Here is a 20,698-nt window from a genome sequence, read left to right as displayed (position 1 = left end):
TAAGCCCTTTCTGTATAACATCTCTCATCTCTACTGCTACCAGCTGAGGTCGGTATTCTTGACTCCATTTTCTAGATAAGAAAACTAAGGCTCAGAGAAGTTTAATGACTTGGCCAAGGAAGGCCATCTTAATAACTGCCGGGCTGGGATTTAAGCTGCTGTCTGGTTGGTTCCAAAGCCCGTTCTCTCTTGTTCTACTCCATCACGAGGCCCCTAGTCAACATGCTAAATGCTAAATCAAGACTCTGGGTAATGCTGCTTGTTCAGGATTTCTTCTCGTCACCATCCTGCAGAATGGGATCTCCCCCAGGTGCTCATAAAGAATTCCCACTGAAATACCAGGGAAGCTGGAGGGTAGAGAGGGTGGAGAAGAGGTGGGCTGGAATGACCCCAAATACTTTCCCACTGCACCACTGGGATCGGGTCCAGAACTGTGATTTCATTCCCAGTCACTAACCTGGTGAGGCACGAGCCCGAGAGAGGTTGGAGGCTCATTCATGCGGTCGTCACTGCTGCTGGCAATGGCGTAGCCCCTGAGAAAAGGAAACCATTAGAGCTGTTCATTTCATAAAAATCTATGTTTAATTCCTGTGAGGACGATCTGGAGGAGGTCCACATAAGATTTATAAGGATAACCGAACACCCCTTGCTAGGCAGCATAAGCTAGGGAAAAAAAAAACCCTAATTTCCCTGGGAGGAAGGCAGAAGAATAGTTTAAAAAAGAAAAAGCTTGTGTTTTAGAGTCAGAAAGACCAGAGCTTGTGAGCACAGGCAAGTTGCTTAATTTCTCTGTGCTTCAGGTCCATCACCTATAAAATAGGAATAAGACAGTTGTGAGAAATGAATTAGGAGTAAGTTAGATAAATTGCCAAGTGCAACATCTGGCTAATGTTAATTCCCTTACTCTCAAATAGTCTTGTAAAACACCACAGCACATTGTTGAATTGAATTGAAATTTTGAAACAGAAAACCTTCCAACCTTAACTTGCTGGGGTGATGTAAATGCTACCACGATGGAGGAAGGAGAAAGAAAAGCGAGGGATTAATTGGGCAGAACGAATACTCCCTCCCGAATAACAGTCTGATGTTTACTTACGTTACAGAAGAGACGTGACACAGACCCTGGCTTTAGCCTATGACCAAGGCAAATGTGGCAGACAGAGGGGTCGGTGTCAAGGACTCAGAGCCAGCTCTGAGAGATTTTAACCCAAATGCTTCCTGTCAGGGGGCCACAATAAACAGAGGTGCCAGGGGGATGACAAAGATGAGAGGAAGACAAAAAAAGCTGCTTATTTTCATTTAACTCTGAAGCATCTATACTGTTACATATGCTACCAACATAGTACAGAGGCTATCTTTTCAACTTCAGAGAAGAACTCTGAGTTATACAGTAAATAGAATATTCATGTTGATTTCTGAGAACCTGAAAAACAAATCTTTCAAAAATTCAATTCTTTCCTGCCTGTATTACAAACAGCATAGCAGAGTGATTAAAAACAGAGTTTGGAGCCAAACTGGGCTGTGCTTAATCCCAGCTTTACTACTTATCAGCTTCATGAATTTCAGCAACTTAGTTATCTTCGCTATGCCTCAATTTCCCCATCAAAAATGGGACAGATAAGAGTTCTTTCCTAATCTGTTTGCTATGAGGATTAGATGAATTACTATTTGTAAAGTGCTTAGAATAATGCCTAGCACAACGTAAGCACTAAGTAAGGGTTGAAAATAAGACAAATCACAATGTGTTTGTCACACAGTGAGGTGTAAATACCTGTTTGGCTCCAGTTTGCCTTCACTATATCACACTTGAGAGCACGGTCTCCAGCGGATATTGAGAGAGTCTTAAGTTGTTTACTAAGTTTTCTTTTGCTTCTCTCTTTTCTTCATTTTCTTTCCTTTCCTTTTCTCTTCTTTTCCTTCCTTCTTTCTTTTTCTAAATTACTGACTCTATTTTTTAAAATTAATTTAATTTTTGTCTCACTTTTATTTATTATAAGATGAATTACTTCTGTTATTTATAAGTCATAAAGTAAGATCTTCTCCTTGCTTGGAGAAGAGAGGGTGTCTAGACCACAATTGTGCTAATTTTTATATCTGTAATATAACATATATACAATGTGTTACACATAGAGACTACCGAAAGGCCCAGGGTCAAGTTGAAACAAAACACACCAGCCTACTCCTTGCCTTCCTCTCACATGCAAGCCTAACCCTATGAGTGCTTAATAAATTAAAAAATATTTTTATAACTGGTGTGGCATTGGTGGACTAAGTGGTCAGGACCAGTCCCCTCATTGAGAACAAACAGGAAAGCTAGACAAAGTACACAAACCTCCGTTTGAAAGCATCAGAGAGCTACCACAGTAAGGGAGAATTACAGAGCTAAGGTTTATAAGAGGAGGGAAGCCCACAGAGGTAAATCAGGCATTTGCAAGGGGAATTTTCCCCCATAAAATGATTGTCAATGTCCAAAAGCAGTGGCCACAAGCTCAGAAGCTGAACAGTGATACTCACTGACTCATGAGGCTGATGGGAAAATCCAGAGTTGAGGTCTGCCAATAAGGAGGAACCATGGGAAATATCCAAGGCTTTGGATTGGGATCATACAGGGGTGCATCCTCAGACTAACGGTGAACCGGAAATAGATAAGCCCTAATTGGATAAAATGTTCTAGGATGGTAGTCCCCTTGGCCTAGCAGTTTGCCAGAAAGAAATGTAAATCACATCTCTGTAATTTTTCAAATATAATGTCCAGTACTCAATCAAATATAGCCAAGAAGATACAAGGAATTGAGGAAATTTAAATATTGATTGGATATGTGGTAATATTAGGAAATTGCCTTTAATTTGTTTTTATATGTAAAAATAGTAAAGATACATACTAAAAAGATATATTTTCATGAATGAAAGCTATGTCTTGGATTTGCTTTAAAATAAGTCAGTGGAAGGAGAAAAACTGTGGACAGTAGTACAGATAAATGATGACTGGTAATTGTTGAAGCTGGGTGGTGCATACAAGGTGGTTTCTACGTATATACACAAATTGTGTGTGCGTGTGTGTGTGAGAAAGAAGATATCTATATCTATCTATCTATATCTCTACCTATCTATATATATCTTTTCATATATGTTTGAAATTTCCATAATGAAAAGGTTTTGTTTTTTTTAAAAAAAACCAAAACCAGGTATATGAGGAGACAATACATAACCAAAAGCCAATAAAAACAATAGACAATAGGAACAGACTCATAGGAGATCCCATTAATGGACATTACTGATAAGGACTTAAAAGAAAAACATGATCAAATGTGTTCAAAGAATGAAAAAGACCAAAATCACAATTTTGGCAGAGAAGAGGGTATGTATAAGATAAGATCAGATGGAAACTCTAAGAGTGAAACATATAATTATGAAATTTAAAACTCAATGGATGGTTTAAAGCATAGACACAGAAGAAGGAAGAATTAGTAAACTGGAAGATAAGCCAAAACCAAATAGCCAGACTGAAGTAAGGAAAGACAAAATTATGGAAAGTACAGAAAAGAGCATAGGCTGATTCTAACATGCAACTGGGGACTCGAAAGGGGCAGAAGCAATGTTTTAGGAGATAATGGCTGAAAATTGTCCACAGTGGGTAAAAAACATCAAGCCATGGATTCAAGGGGCACTAAAAAGCACAATCAGAATAAATACAGAAATAGGTATACAATAACAAATAACAGAATTAGGTATGTGTTCCCAACTTCTGAAAACCAAAGACAATGAGAAAATCTTAAAAGCAACTGAAGGTAGGGGAAGAGGGAGAAAAACAAATTGTATCAAAGGAGTAGCAACCAGGTACACACACCTTACTCCTCAACCAGGATAAGGGCAGCCAGAGACAACAGGAGTGCACTCTCAACTTGCTAAAGGGAAATTACCACCAGTCTGGAATTCTGTACGCAGCAAAAATAGCTTTCAAGCGTAAAGATAAAACAAAGACATTTTTGGACAAACAAAAACTGAAATATCTTTGTTGCTGGCATTTCTAAAGGCAATAATAAAGGGTATTCTTCAGGCAGAAGGAAAATGCCCTTGGATGGAAGCTCAAGGTCACAGAAAGAAAAGTAACAAAAAGGAAAATATTAGCAAAATGAAATGAATACCAACTATATAACAATAATAATATCTTCTAGAGTTTAAAATACATACAGAACTTTTTTTTTTTTTTTTTTGCGGTACGCAGTCTCTCACTGTTGTGGCCTCTCCCGTTGCGGAGCACAGGCTCCGGACGCGCAGGCTCAGCGGCCATGGCTCATGGGCCCAGCCGCTCCGCGGCATGTGGGATCTTCCCGGACCGGGGCACGAACCCGTGTCCCCTGCATCGGCAAGCGGACTCTCAACCACTGCGCCACCAGGAAAGCCCCAGAATTGTTTTTAAATGAATGTGCAGACAGTACTGGGCGCCTGCCCAATGTATTCTCCACTTCTATCTCACCACAGTTTCACTGAGAGAGGCAACATGCCCAGCCAAAGGACTACATTTGTCCGTCTTCCTTGCAATTACGAGTGCAAGGTCATGTGATATAGGAGTTTTAGAATCAATGGGTAAGTCTTCCCGGAGAGCCTTTTAAAAGGGGGCAGCCTCAGCTGAGCACAACTTTCATCCTTTGGACATTCCTTTTCTCTTACGTGTAACACAGAAGCAACACTGTTGGCAGAGCAGCCATCTTGTGACCACAGGTGACAAGCATAAGGAAGGGAGCTAAGCGTGGCTGAGTGAGTGCTAAGGAAACAGTCCCCGATGGCATATCGGAGCCTTTGTACCAGCCCTGGATGCTGCCTCTGAGCTTCTTGCCGCATGAGAAAAATCAAGCTGTACCCTTTGGGCTAAGTCACTTTAGATGGATCTGTTACATACAGCTAAATGCAATTTCTATCATATGTAATTCACGTATTGCCTTACAAGTGCTCAGGGCTAAGGAGATCAAAACATATTAAGAGAATAAATGCATGAAGGTCCTAAGGCCACTACCAAAATTTTTATCCTTCCTTATTATCAATTACCAATTAACTCTAGGAGAGTTCAGTTCCAGAAGGATGCAGAGATACAGCTCCAAAGATCACAATGACAAGTCCTCCAGGCCAAAGAATCACACTGGGTTTTTTTAAAATCTTGTTTTTTTGAGGATGGAAAGCGCAATATAATTCTCAGAAAATTCAGACTGAGAAAAGGCCAAGGGAGATACAAAAGCTTTCTTTGCTTAAACACCCATCTCTAAAAGGCAAACTCACCCTTCTGGATGCTGCAAAACGGAAACCATCAACTCCACCGCCAGGGCTCCTGCAATCATGGCCAGTCCTGGACGACTCACAGTGCACTGCTGGTCCAAGGTCCGGTCTCTGGTTGACTACAGAGAACAGTCACTGACGTGAATGCAAAGTTCTGTTCCACCCAACGCCAGCTGTGTGAAGCATGAAACTCCTCCACAATAAAGCTCTATCACATACCAGACGCTCACTGTTGGCAAAGATCAGTCAGCCTCACATAATACCATTTCTTGCAAGTACCAAGAAAATCAAAATATACAAGTTAGGTAACTAAATGAGGTAATACATTAAGAAGGACTAGCAGTTATAAACAAATTAAAGATGGGGGGCCCAGCTGCCTCACACATGGAGTGGCGTCCTGTACTCTTAACTGAGTACCCTTAACCACCCTTCTTCACATAAGAGGATATTTTTGTCTTTATACTGGGAAGACACAAAAGCCAGTCATCCAGAAGAGGTGTAAATCAGTGAGGAACAAGTTTTAATAGAAGGTGAAAATGGAGGGGAGGGTACGGACAACACCTCTGCTTTGTTTCACTAGAAGTGATCGCCTTTTCTGATGAAAGACCATTCCTGCTCACCCTGCTTCCATGGCAGCATTAAGAACACAGAACCTTACGTTGGAACAGTGTAGTGCTTGCTGCTCAGAGCACTTCCATGTTTGAACCACCTTGCACTGTTAATAGTCAGGGCAAGTATTCGTCCCTCCGCTACTGGGGTTGGCAGATAAAATACAAGATGCCCGGCTAAACTTGAACTTTAAATAAACAACAAATAATCTTTTAGTATAAACAGATCTCGAATATTGCATGGGACACACTTATACTAAAATATTATTCGTTATTTACCTGAAATTCAGAGTTAACTGGAAATCCTGTATTTTGACAAGCTGAGTCTGACAACCTTCTGGGCCTCAGAGTCCCATCCTGCAGAAGCACAGGGAGCCTAACAGACTTATTTGGAATAATCCCGTGAGGCTGGACTGCAGTCTGGGTCTTCAGACTCCTCATTTAACACCCTCTTCACTAATATACCCTAAGAATCCACACAGAATACAGCGCGAAGCGCTGCCAGGAACCAATCTAGCCTGCAGTTTCCTTGCTGAGCTTTCCATAAAAATGGTTTGTTGCTGCGTTTACATTGGCGAACAGGGAAGAGCTGGACACAGTTGATGATGTCAAACAAGGCTCATAGAGGGATAAGGCCCTGCCCCACCCCCCAAATGGAGAATTTTTCTCTTTGTTAAAAGACAATATCTAAATAGTCGTAAAGGAAAGAACTGGGTCTCTCCACTCTAGTGGGCAAGACGGTTGTAGGAAATATTTGGAATAACAAAGAAATCCACTTACATCTCCGGGGGCCACCACATCATTGCAGAAATAGCAGCCAAGTTTGTAGCCAGGGATGTTGGCAAAAAGTGATGGGCCCAGGAGGTCGGCAGGTGCCACAGGGTGGCTGGGACACAAGTCCCCGGCTCCCTGCTGCTTAGGCTTCTTCAGGCCATGTCTCATAACAACAAATGTGTCAAATCCCAAGGCAGCATTGATGACCAGCTGTGAGTTTCAAGGAATAAAAGGCTAGAGTTAAGAGACACATATTTTAAGCCATGGCTAACTTCATATTTGGTCCACTTAAAGAATTTATTTTATTAGTGCTTGCAGTAAATGTTTGCATATGACTATAATTAGATTCTAGAAGCTAATGTTGGTAAAAGTTACCCAAGACTGAGGGCTTATTAGATGCAAAAGACTTGACAAGTGATTAACATAAATTATCTCATTTGGTTTCATTTAAAATTCCCAGCAAACATTTCCTATTTACAGATGAGGATACTGAAAGTCAGAGAGGTTACTTCTATAACTTGCCCAAGGTCACTTAGCTGGTAAAAGGTAGGTGTATAAAACTGTCTCGATAGTTCTCAAACCCATTCTTTCCAGCATTATGCTATCCTCTGTTATTTCTACAGAGATTTTTTTTCATAATAGCTTTATTGAGATATAATTCACATACCATATAATTCACCCTCCACATAGGATTTTTTTTGAATATTTTCTTTCTTTTTTAAAATTTATTTATTTATTTATTTATTTTTGGCTGCATTGGGTCCTGGTTGCTGCGCGCAGGTTTTCTCTAGTTGCGGCAAGCGGGGGCCACTCCTCGCTGTTGTGCGCGGGCCTCTCATTGCGGTGGCCTCCCCCACTGCGGAGCACGGGCTCCAGGCATGCGGGCTTCAGTAGTTGTGGCTTGCGGGTTCTCGAGCGCAGGCTCAGTAGTTGTGGCGCACAGGCTTCATTGCTCCGTGGCATGTGGGATCCTCCCAGACCAGGGCTCGAACCCGTGTCCCCTGCATTGGCAGGAGGATTCCCAACCACTGAGCCACCAGCGAAGCCCCCACATAGGTCTTTGAGGACAATTTTTTTCATTTATACTGTAAGAACGTCTCTTAGTTGTAATTTAACTTATTCTCCCAAATTTATGGTTAGACAGAAAGTTAGAAAAAATCAAGGAAAACCATACCAGAAAACAAAAATCACTCACAATCTCACAGCTCAAACAATTATTATTAATAGTTTGAAGTATTTCCCTGTTATTTTCGCTCTCTGTCTCCCATTCCCTTCCTCCCTTTCTCCCTTCTTCTTGCCACCCTTTGATAAACGTAGATATCTTTACATATATAAACAGAGTTGATAAAAAAATATATATATACAATATTATATCTTGCTTATTTAACATAATGTGGTATTTTCCATGTTATTAAAATTCTTTGAAGACATAACCGTGAACGGCTGCATACTATTCCGTCACACATATGTACCGTGATTTATTGGGTTGACCAAAAGGTTCGTTCGGTTTTTTCCGTAAGATGACTCTAGTAGCAGTTAGTTGTCTTTAATGTCATTCGAAACAATTTTGTTAGATTGTATGTGACAGCTGTCATATCAGCATGTGTTTAAAAAAAAGACATGAAAATTAGTGAATTTTTGTGTAGCCATTTTAAGACTGAAGATGAAAGAAAAAAGCAACATTTTCGGCATATTATGCTTTGTTATTTCAAGAAAGGTAAAAACACAATCGAAATGCAAAAAAAAAGATTTATGCAGTGTATGGAGAAGGTGCTGTGACTGATCAAATGTGTCAAAGGTGGTTTGAGAAGTTTTGTGCTGGAGATTTCTTGCTGGACACTGCTCCACGGTCAGGTAAACCAGTTGAAGTTGATGGCGATCAAATTGAGACATTAATTGAGAACAGTCAATGTTATAACACGCGGGAGACAGCCAACATACTCAAAATATCCAAATCAAGGGTTGAAAGTCATTTGCACCAGCTTGGTTATGTGAATTGCTTTGATGTTTGGGTTCCACGTAAGTTAAGCGAAAAAAACCTTCTTGACTGTATTTCCACATGTGATTCTCTACTTAAACGTAATGAAAACGTTCCGTTTTTAAAACAAATTGTGACAGGCAATGAAAAGTGGATACTGTCCAATAATGTGGAAAGGAAGAGACTATGGGGCAAGCGAAATGAACCACCACCAACCACACCAAAGGCCAATCTTCATCCAGAGAAGGTGATGTTGTGTATATGGCGGGATTGGAAGGGAGTTCTCTAGTATGAGCTCCTTCTGGAAAACCAAACGATTAATTCCAACAAGTACTGCTCCCAGTTAGACCAACTGAAAGCAGCACTCAACGAAAAGAATCTGGAATTAGTCATCAGAAAACACATAATCTTCCATCAGGATAACTCAAGACTGCATGTTTCTTTGATGACCAGGCAAAAACTGTCACAGTTTGTCTGGGAAGTTCTGATTCATCCGCCATATTCACCAGACATTGACCTTCGGAATTCCATTTATTTAGGTCTTTACAAAATTCTCTTAATGGAAAATTTCAATTCCCTGGAAGACTGTAAAAGGCACCTGGAACAGTTCTTTGCTCAAAAAGATAAAAAGTTTTGGGAAGATGGAATTATGAAGTTGCCTGAAAAATGGCAGAAGGTAGTGGAACAAAAGGGTGAATACGTTGCTCAATAAAGTTCTTGGTGAAAATGAAAAATGTGTCTTTTATTTTTACTTAAAACTGAAGGCACTTTTTGGCCAACCCAGTGTTTAAACATTCAGTTCTTTTGGCCCTTGAAGTTGTCACTGACCCAACAGTAGTGAATGAGACAAAATCTTTGCCCTCTTGGAGCTTACATTCTATTGTGAGTAGAGTGTCCCTTCCAGTAAAGGACCTCACAGGGTGGTTATGAAAATTAAACAGTAAAGGGTAACAATTATGCTGGATGATGGTGCATAAGGCAGAAACAGTCTCTGGAGGCAGCCCTCTTGTACCAGGTCACTAGGCCACACAAAGCACCTTCTGCTCTGGAGGGGGCAGATTGGGGACACTTCCCCCTGGGGAGATGATGCATTAAGTCACCACCAGAGGACCCACACTCTACCTTTCTCTTGCTCGCGGCGATGACGGCGGGCAGCCATCGGCTCTCCCGGGTGTCCATCAGCAGGAACACGACATCATGGCCTTCGACGAGCTGCTCTAGCCGCTCCACATCCCTGCGGGCCTGCTCCAGGGTGACGCTGGAGAAGTTCACTGGGTGTCCCGGCATGGGGATGCTCATGTTGAACCCTCTGGCGTTCTGGGGACACACCAGAGAGAGGGGGGTCTGAAGCAAAGGGACAGGCGGGATCTCAGAGCCCGCATCTCCCGGTCGCCGCAAGTGTGCACGCATGGTCGCTTACAGCCTGAAATCTCTCCATCATGACCACTCTGCCTTAGCCTTCTGCTGCCTGTGCCCCCAACCCTCTTCACCTCTTCAACCTAGACCACACTTTCCTGTCACCCAGGGTCCCTGAAGCTGGACAGAGCAGCAAACAGAGACACACGGATCCTAGTTCCAAAGTGGGTGGGGGGCACTTCCCGTGTGAGAAAAGGTGAACAACTGGAGAAAACTGTGTACCTTTGGCTCTTTCCTACAATCTGAGGCCAAGAAACTTCACCAAAATGCCCTCTGCCTGCCCAAGTCCCTCCATCCAGCCAGGCTGTCTCTCCCCACTTATTCCCAAGCTGCTGTCCCCTCCACTTCCTTACGGTAGAATACCTCCAAATGGGATGTCAGAACAAAAAAAATTTAATAAATTCTTATAAGATTAGAATGGCTGCTAGTCTTGCCTTAATCTTCTTAGGAGTATATGCATTAAAAACAAACAAAACCCTCAAAACCAAAAAACTCTACTTGCTGACTTGAACTAGAAAACTGGCTTAGGAGTGTATACATATTTGTTCGGGGGGTGGTAGTGAAGCTTCATTTCCTGTCCAAAAGCAGAAGCTGCCCAGCAACCTGGGTTCTCTTGGAGTGTGGGGACTCAGGATTTCTCATGGGGGCTTTAGAACAGCTCTGTAATTTACCTTTTGTCCCCTGCTGGCTCCACAATGTCCTGGCAGATGAATTGTGAGTCACAAAGGAGTGCCAATGGGCTAAAAAGTGTCTGCATGCAATAAATTGGGACAAACATTTCTTTCTGAGACCACAGTCTTTCACTACATATTGTTCAGTGTCTGAAGAGTCATTTTATATAATCTACCCAGGTGCAGAACTTTTAGGTGCATAATGGTAGGAGAGCTAGTCTATCAGTTACTCTTCAGGGTTGAAAGCAGATGTCCAGAGCTGGGTTTTAAAACCCCTAGTGTGGCTCTACAATCCTACATTTTATTGCTTTACCTTTGGGAGAAAAAAAAATGGTGACCTCAAATAGTTATTTGATTTATTAAAGGTCAGGTTTTTTTCCTATTCAATTAATTCAACCCCAGGATTAGGCACGGTATTTGCAGCTGAGCAGTTCTTTTCATGTCTTCTTCACTTAGGACTAGCCTTCTGTCCATGGCCTGGTGTAAGGAGGGTGATGAGTAAATATTTGTTGAATGAAAATATCAACAATATTGATTGTTGAACACTAAGTTGAACACACAAAGAAAATTACATAAGCCTGGCTAACCAATAAGTGAAACAGTTTCACAAGTACTTTTCACGAATTTGATGAATTACACTAGTACTTAGATGCATTCTGTGTTATCTATTATTACTTATAAGGCATGAAGGATAAAAGTGTAAGAGACCTGGCTCCCAGTGGTAAGGAATGCATAATCCAATAGGTAAAATGGAGTAACATGATGTAGGTGCTGAGGAAGAGGCTTGATCCTGGCAGGCTGATGTTTTCAAGAAAAGGTGAACTTGATCTCTAAGGCCCAGCATGACCTGGCCTTTGCTGACACAGACGCCCTAGCTGTGTCTTTCTTGACCTCCACGCTTCAGTCAGCCTGGTCTTCATTCAGTCCACAAAGGCAGCGTGCTGCTTCCTACCTCAGGCCTCTGCACAAATAGCTCTGCCCCGCCTTGGTCTAGCTAACTCCCACCCATGCTTCAGGACTTAGCTTCCTCAAGGAAGCCTGGTTTAGGTCAGGCCTACCTGTTAAACATTCTCACAGCAACTGAGCTCCTGCCTCGTGCACTTGTTCCCAGTGTAACCGTTTAGGAAATTAGTTTATTGACCGTGCCCCCAGCTGGACTTGAAGTTCAATGCAAGGGAGCAGGAACTTCGTCTGCCTTGTTCCCCAGTCCCTAGCATACAGTAGGCCTTAAATAAATATGTGAGGAGTAAGTCATAGAATAACTGAACAAAGAAATAGGGGGAATTGCATTGGGTCATAGACCATGGCTAGGATTTGGGCAAGCAAAACTTTCAGGCAGAGCTCAGATTCAAAGCCAGGTCTGTCTGGGCCCAGAGGGGAGTTCACGGTACTCTCTGGTGATAGAATGAATTATTCTTCCTGACTGTGCACTGCCTCCCTCTAATAGAATTATATGTCCATGCCTTTGCCATACAACTTTGCAGGACCTCCGACTAGGAAAGCAGGGTATCCTGACCAACCCCATTGACTTAGGGCCTGGCCCTGTGACTAGCTCTGGCAATGGAGATGGAGGACACTGCACAGTGCCATTTCTGAGCTGAGACTTTAACATGTACAGGTATGGTAAGCCTCACCAACCCCTTTACACTTCCACCTTCCACCATAAGAAGAGCAGGACAGCTGACTGTTGCTCCTGGAGCGTAGATTTTGAAATAATGACATATAGAGTAGATTGGAACCTGACTCGAAGCCTGAGTCCAGCCTAGCCTACAGCTAAGCTATGGCTAACCTGCAGACCCATGAGCATGAAATAATGTTTATGATCGTAAGCCATTTAGATGTTGGGAGTATGTGATACGCAATATTGTCACAGCAGAAACCTAACTAAGATGCCTCCTCAATGATGGGGTGTAACTTATTCTCATCTCTTCTGGCATCCAGCACCTCACTGGGTACAGTGGGTGTTCAATCAATACTGCTGAATTAAACCCATTCCTCTGGTACACTGATGAAATGGGCAAAACAAAGTTGCTTTTAAAGCAAAGACCGTTAAAATGAATGAATCTAATGCTGAGTGACCAAACAGAGAAATTTTGAGAAAGCAGGTTTTTTATTTTTAGCCAGGGCCAAGAGTCTCTTGTGGCACTTTAAGTACAAACAGATACTTCGGAGACACCTAATCTAACCTCTGTCACATAAACTGATTAAGCATGCAAGATGCAGAATGTCTTTTGCTGGATGACCTCAAAAACACCGACAAATTTCGAAGCAAATGAGCTGAATGACTTGCCTCATTGTTTTTAAAATAAATGATGAAAGTCAAAAATAAGAAGCAGCTGGAATAAAAAGCTAAACATTAGCCAGATCTTTCTTCTGCAGACTTACATTCAATTTAATTTCATAAACCTGTACTAACTATCAAGTATTCTGGTGATGAGGAAAATAATATCCTACATCTGAGCCACCATAAATCCCTTTGGAACAAGGCAGTATCTAAAAATATTTGTACCCCAAATTCCTCAACTCAGATAATGCTTTGCAACTTATAAAACATTCTTTTCATGTACTCTTCATTTTATTTTCATAATAATATATGAGAGTTTTGTTCTTGTAATCTGCATCTCTGAGATGAGGAAACAGAGGTTTGGCCACATGATGAGGGCCTGGTAGTAAGTGACAGATGTCTGACTCCCTTTCACCAATACCACAGGGCCTCATTCCCCAAGACTTAAACACTGAAAGATCCAGGAGAAAACCTCAGACGTTCTCAAACAGCATCAACGTACCACTCCGGGGAATATTTTCTGGAGCCGGTCTGCTGCAGCCAGGGCCTTGGGCTTACCACCCACCAGGCAATCTTCAAATTCATACAGAGGCTGCCTCACAGGGTTGGAATAGGAGATCTTGGCATTGTCCACAAATGTGATGTGTCTGACGCCCCAACCCTGCATGGAAACAGGAGATCATGGTGTGTTTCTGATGAACATTTCACAGGGTGTCTCCCTTGAAATCCCTAAAAGGGGTTTTATTTTGGAGCAGCTTGGGAACCTCAAAATACAGGGAACTCCAGAAACTGAATTGTGCAAATTCAGTTTTTGACAGTGTCAACTTCCTTTAAAAGACAAAATAATTATACACACAGTGCCTGGCTTCCTACAGTAATGAGAGTAAGAAATGTCATTGTGGGTCTGACTAATAATTCATTATTTTTGACAGTGGCACCAGAGGAAGCTTTGGGGATGAGTCCCATAAGAACTGTCTCTGTTACTGTCTTAAAAGGATTAGCAAGAGCCACCCAATGTCCTTGCTTTCCCTGAATGAATAAGCATAAGTAACATCTCATCCTAAAATTCACTTAAAGCCTGAATTAGCTCCTTGTAAAAGTGACTTATAAGTTATCTCCAATTGTATAACATCATAGAGGATTTTGTACTTTTTCTCCAAGAGGCAAAGCCCTTATTAATATTCTGGAATATAGGGGAAAATCTACATGCTCAGAGATAGTTTTCATGATTTCATACACTTCAATTCCATCTCCTATAAAGTCTTATAGAACCACATGATTTTAAAATTAGATAGACTCTTTAAAATCTTTAGTTCAATTACTTTATTTTACAGATACAGAAACTGAAGCCCAGAAAAGATAAATGACTTATCTTAGGTCATAGATCTGGTTAATGGAGGGGAGGAAATGAGATCCTCAGAGTGGCAACCAAATGAAGGTGCGTACTTTCTGGGGTGAGATGGGGTATGTGTATTTCAGTAAACCATGAACAAGCACAGTGATGTAAGAGAAGCCCTGGCAGGATTGGCTGCAGAGTTAAGAGTCTGATCTCTGTCTTATTTCAATATCCTTCCATTAGGGACTTTGAAATTCAGTTAGTCTGATGAGTCCAGGGGCACAGTCAACAACCACCCAAGATTCACTGTCGGGGTGGAGGATGATAGGCCAGAATCCACTCTTTTGAAAGCATAGTTTAAGTCGGCTGCTTGTTTTGAAGCCCACTGGTAACTTTGGTCTACCCACCCAGTTTTATAAGTGACTTTCACCAGGTAAGCAAACTACCATGGAGGGGGAATAAACATATGGAATATCCAAATGTCAGTGGTGCTTGGCTTGGGGATATTTATTTCGGGAGTATTTTTGCATTTTAAAGCAATGATGAGTGGAGAGCAAGGAAGGCAGTCTGGGAACATGCTTGGCGGTGGGAAGAAAGCCACATAAATTACAAACATGCCACAGGTTAGTCACATGCATGTGGACTCTCACACTTAACTTTCAGTTTCCTGTAATGCTACACAGTTTAAATGGCTAATCTGTAAAGATTAAAGAAAATTACAATACTCAGTGCTGGTGAGGATGGGGTGATGAAAAAACTATTTTACCGATTGAGAATGTAAACTAGTATAATTCTTCTGGAAAGCAATTTGGCAATAGGTTTCTAGAACTTTTTAAATGTTCATATCCTTTGACCTACTTCCAGCAATCTGTTTTAGGAAATGATCTAAAATACTGACAAAAGTGCAATCACAAAGATGTTCTCTGTAACATAATTTAGAGTTGTAAAAAACTAGAAACAATGTTAATGTCTAACATTAGGGGAATATCACAGTAAATCATGTTTCATCATTCAAGAAGGCATACTCTACAGCCATTAAGAAAGCTTTTAAGAAATCCTTTTTAATGACATGAGAAAGTGTTTACAATGTTAATTGGTAAAAGCAAGGGGCATTTTTATATATCAAATAAGATTTTTAAATATACATTAAACAAACACTGAAAAGAAGTGAAAATGTAGTCGAAAAATGGGTCTTCTTTTCTTGCTTTACAACTCTTATACTCTACAAATTTTCTACAATGTGACTATAATGACTTTATAATTTTAAAAATGCTAAGAAAACTTAAGTACCTAATTCTGGAAGTTAGGAAAAGAATGAAATAAATTCCACAAAAATGGAGAAGGAAGTGAATAAAGATAAAAGTAGATATTAATGAATCTGGAAGCAAAACAAAACAAAAATTATGGAATAAAGAGATCAAGGATTTAGTTCTCTGGAAAGACTGATAAAATAGACAAGCCTCTCTGGAAAGTTTGAAAAAGAGAAAACACAATTATTCAACATTAGGAATAAGGAGAGATAAAAGAGAGGATAAGACTTCACTGGTGGCGCAGTGGTTGAGAGTCTGCCTGCCGATGCAGGGGACACGGATTCGTGCCCCGGTTCGGGAAGATCCCACATGCCGCGGAGCGGCTGGGCCCGTGAGCCATGGCCGCTGAGCCTGTGCGTCCGGAGCCTGTGTTCCGCAACAGGAGAGGTGACAGCAGTGAGAGGCCCGCGTACCGCCAAAAAAAAAAAAAAAAAGACAGGATAAAGAGAAGATTTAAAAGTTGGTAAGAAGGACTTCCCTGGTGGTGCAGTGATTAAGAATCTGCCTGCCAATGCAGGGGATTTGGGTTCAAGCCCTGGTCCAGGAAGATCCCTCATGCCCTGGAGCAACTAAGCCTGTGTGCCACAACTACTGAGCCTGCACTGTAGAGCCCATGAGCCACAACTACTGAAGCCCGTGCGCCTAAAGCCCATTCTCCGCAACAAGGGAAGCCACCGCAGTGAGAAGCCCGCGCACCTCAACGAAGAGTAGCTCCCACTCGCTGCAACTAGAGAAAGCCTGCACGCAGCAACAAAGACCCAACACAGCCAAAAAAGAAACAGAGAAATAAAGAAGTGCATTTTAAAAAAATGAAATAAAATAAAAGATGGTAAGAGAATACCACATGTATTTTATATCAATTAATTTTCAAATTTAGATGAAATGGATGATTTTCTAGGAAAACAACATGCCTAAACTGACTCAAAAGAGGTATAAAATCTAAAAAGGTCAATGACTATAGAAACATTTGTAAAAGTTCCCAAAGATTCCCTGCCCTCACTGCCAAGAGAATTCCAAAAGGCATCAGGCCCAGATGGATTTATAACTGAATTTTGCCAAACCATCAAGGAACTGATAAGTCATACACTTAAACTGTCCTGGAGCATAGAAAAAGGCAGAAAGTTTTATTTTATAAAAGTAGTATAACTCAGCTATAAGATATACGACACCACAAAGAAAAGGAAAAAACATTACTATAAACCAACTTGACTTATGAATGCGTATGTAAAACCTAGCAATAAAACATTACCAGTTGAATCCCATAGTATATTAGAAGAATAACATACCATGAACAAATAGGGTTTTTTCCAGGAATGCTCAACATTAGAATATGATTATCTTGATAGATATATTTGATAAAGCTTAACAATCATTTCTGATGTAAACGCATAGTAAACTAGAAATAAAAATCTGCCTCCTTAATTTATAAAAGAGCATTAGCAGAAACCAATATCACATATCAAAATTAAAGGAAAAAAAAAGAAGTTTCTCATTAAAAATCAGTAACAAAATGAGGATGCCAACTCTCACCACTATTCCTCAGCAAAACCATGGAGTCCTAGCCAATCCTAGAAATAGGTATAAATGTTGGTGAGGAATACTTATCAACCTAGAAAATTCTAAAGAATCAAACAAAAAACTAATATAACTAAGAAAGTTTAGAAAGATGGCCAGATAGAATATCCTTCTTATATATCCCAGTAATAGTCGACTGGAAAATTTAGTGGGAAGAACATATCTTTAAAAGAAAAAAAACAATTAAACATGTGAAAATAAACTAAATGAGGCATGTGTGAGACCTAAATAAAGAAAATCTACAAAGATGATCTAAATAATTTAAGAGATATACAATGCTTCTGGAACTAAGGATCAATATTATAAAGATGTCAATCCTTCCCAATTTATCTATAAATTCATTGTAATTTGCGTTAAAGCTGTGAGTAATAATGCAGGAACAAACAAATGGAATGATGGAACAAGATAGAATCCAAAAAGAGACTCGGGTACATAAGGAGATTTAGTATTTGATTAAGGTGGGAAAATGATGATTTGTATTATTGAACGAATGCCATTCAATCAAATGACTATTCACTTTGTGGAAAAAATGTTAGATATTTAACTCTCATCATAAAACAAAAATAAATTCCACATTGATAAAGATCTAAACATAAAAACAAGAGTTCTGTAAACCGTAAAGAAAAAGATTGACATATTTAATAACATCAAATTTTTAAAAACCTTTATGTGGCTAAAGATAACTTAAATTGAGAAAAATATTTGCATTATATTACAGAAAAAAGGTTAATATCCATTAAAAAAAGAACTCCTAGTCAATATATAAGAAACACAGCCCAAAGGACATAAATAGAAGAAATAAAATTCACAAAAGAAATAAAATCAAATACTAACCCTCACTAATTAAAGAAATGCAAAGTTAAAAGCTCTGTTTTACATTCTAACACAGTAATTCTACTTCTAGGGCTTTTTTCCTAAAGAAATAATTCCACGGACATGTAAAGATATAAGCATGTTCACTTCAACAGCATCTCTAAAAGAAAAATATGCTGAAATTGATTAAATAAATTGAGGACAAGACATATAATAAAATCCTACATATACATAATATGGAATACATAGAAAGAGAACCACAATTATTGTTATATTAAGTTAAAAATAAAAACGTGCTACAGACAGTATGCTATGATCCAATTTTTGTAAATATAAATAAATAAATAAGTAAGAGCAAAGATGACAAATGTCTCTCTCTGCATTTGCACATGCCTACGAAAACTTCAGGGAAAGATGCTGTGTAATAATCTGTGAAGTCTGCTTAATTCTGGTAAGTGACTTGGGATGGGAGTGGAGGGAGAGTTCCTGTTTCTACCTTATAATAAAAGCATGTATTCCTTTTATACTTAAAGAGATACTGAGAAAAGAAAAAAGGGAGGGAGACAGGGAGGAAAAAGAGAAGGGAGGGAGGGAGAGAGAATAGGGGGAGTCTGGGAGAGAGAATAGGGGGAGTCTGGGAGAGAGAAGGCACTCAGGCGTAGTTGTTGCTTGGTATCCGTGGGGGACTGGTTCCAGAAGCCCCTGGGGATACCAAAATCCACAGATACTCAAGTCCCTTACATAAAATACAAGGCCCTCCGTATCTTCAGATGCGAAACCCACAGGTATGGAAGGTGGACTGTATAGCGAAATAAGAAGAGAAGCCACAGCTTTAGAGGTAACATCTGACCCCCACAAACTTACCATCAATGTCCTGGCTACATTACAACCCAAGGTGCCAGCTCCGAGCAGCAGACACTTGACAGACACAACCTTGTCTAAGTCCAAAGTAGGGACCAATCTCCAACACATCAATTTGAGATTTAGATCCACTGATGACTCAGCTAACCTAGAAAATGACAGAATTATTTATTTATTTAGTCAGTCACTCATTTATGCCCCAATCTTGTCCTTTTTAGATAGAAAGTAGCTGCATGAGAAAATAAGAAACAAATACTATGGAAATTAATATCAAAGGAAAAGTAAAACAAAGCTTGAGGGTGAGCGAGGAGGAGAAAGGTGACCACACAGAACACATGCCACCATTATCCTCTGCAACTGCACAGTGATGGGCCACCAATCTGATCCTGAGCTCCCAGCAGCCAAGGTGAAATGGGAAGCATGACCAGGTGTAGGAGTTACTGTGTCCAGGAATAAAAACACACCAGCCGCTTATGAGGAAAGATTTTCCTAATACTGAAAACAGAGAAATTTCTGTCTCCTCAATAAAGGGGGTACTTACATCATGCCTTCAATACAATACTGGTTTCTGTGAAATATTTCTTATAATGTCCTTCAGTGTAGGCTAATGGACAAAATCAAAGGGCAATGAATAAAGAACTAAAAGGTGGTGTAGGTACAGAGGTCTGAGAGTCTGAGCTTGAAGCAAGAACGAAATGTAGAATGTCTAGAGAAACGTGAATTGTGTGTCCTTCAGGATATCCATCATTAATATTAATTCTCACAACCAAACTTAAATCAAGAGGCAGCCAAGAGTGGATTAACACTCGTCGTCAGTGTGAAGGCACCCCCTGACTGAACTGGGCAATGCGCTTGGCCTGACAGAACCTGGTGTGCACCCTGGAGAAAACGGCTTCCGAAGTATACCTTTTAGGGTCCATACATTCGCTGAGGTTCACCATCCTTGGTCCCATGCCTCCTTTCTGGTTCTTTTCCCATCCAACCGCCTTGGGACAATCTTAAGGCAAATAAAACAGTAAGTTTAGGGAAGGAGGGAAAAATAAAAAGTAAGTCAAAGCAGCAAGATGACTCACGCATCCATAAGCTTTCAGTTCACTTCTTTTTCAAGGAGGTTTGCAGGCCAGATTTGCATCTACTTGCCTCAGTTGCCTCATTTTCCTGAGCCACTAGGAATCTTGTTTAGAGACCCTCAGATCCAAGCACTGCCTTCCCACAGAAGGGCTTCAGAAACAGCCCTGGTCTCTGGCCCGAGTTGCCTTAACTTTTGTAGTTACTGGAAGTTGCTCCAAAAACAGAATATATCTGGAGCTGGTCTAACTCTGTGAAGGGCTTTCTACCTTAGGAAGACAAGCCAGTGTGACTGCAGCACACCTTCTGCTGAGTTCCCACCTGGACCTGGACCTCTCCGTTGAGCGCACCCCTTCCGCTCTTCATCCTTATGTTACCCTTCCACCCAGCCTCTCAGTTCCATCACTGCGCCTACCTGTCTCCAGACCTCAGTCCAAGGGACTGCTCTTCTGTTAAGCTGCCCTCTCCTTTAAGCACATCCTTAACCATTCAGACTTTCCTCTCCTCTGACTTTTCCCTTTCCCGCTGACCTCTTTTAACCTCTGCATTGGGTGCCTCTGTAACTCCAATTCCAGCTGTTCTCAAAATTTGCTCCACGCAAAGCTCTGAGAGGATAAAGACTCCATGGCTGACGGGCTTGGGAAATGCTTCTGTACACCTACCTGTGTTCTCCCTCTGCCCCACCACCACCCAAACCTGGAGCGTCACATCGCACATGAGGGAGATAAAGCTC

At 40.8% G+C, this 20,698-nt stretch overlaps 1 protein-coding gene across 6 annotated transcripts in view; it reads right to left on the bottom strand.

The window, feature by feature from the left end:
• ATG7 (autophagy related 7) overlaps positions 1 to 20,698 on the bottom strand; it is a 237,019-nt gene that overhangs the window by 168,985 nt on the left and 47,336 nt on the right. For all 6 annotated transcript variants that reach the window (XR_012323919.1, XR_012323920.1, XM_019944530.3 and 3 more), the window contains exons 10-16: positions 19,804 to 19,894; positions 18,901 to 19,045; positions 13,505 to 13,663; positions 9,754 to 9,948; positions 6,660 to 6,863; positions 5,275 to 5,390; positions 458 to 533 (exon numbers count right to left, since the gene is read on the bottom strand). Coding sequence is in view for 4 of the 6 variants with exons in the window: in XM_019944530.3 (XP_019800089.1) it covers positions 458 to 533; positions 5,275 to 5,390; positions 6,660 to 6,863; positions 9,754 to 9,948; positions 13,505 to 13,663; positions 18,901 to 19,045; positions 19,804 to 19,894 (986 nt within the window). In the remaining 2 variants the exon portion in view is untranslated. The remainder of the gene's footprint in view (positions 1 to 457; positions 534 to 5,274; positions 5,391 to 6,659; positions 6,864 to 9,753; positions 9,949 to 13,504; positions 13,664 to 18,900; positions 19,046 to 19,803; positions 19,895 to 20,698) is intronic.

This window comes from Tursiops truncatus, chromosome 10 (genome assembly GCF_011762595.2).
Source record: "Tursiops truncatus isolate mTurTru1 chromosome 10, mTurTru1.mat.Y, whole genome shotgun sequence".
In the NCBI taxonomy this organism is placed as follows: domain Eukaryota; kingdom Metazoa; phylum Chordata; class Mammalia; order Artiodactyla; family Delphinidae; genus Tursiops; species Tursiops truncatus.
This window is presented reverse-complemented; position numbering and strand designations above follow the sequence as displayed.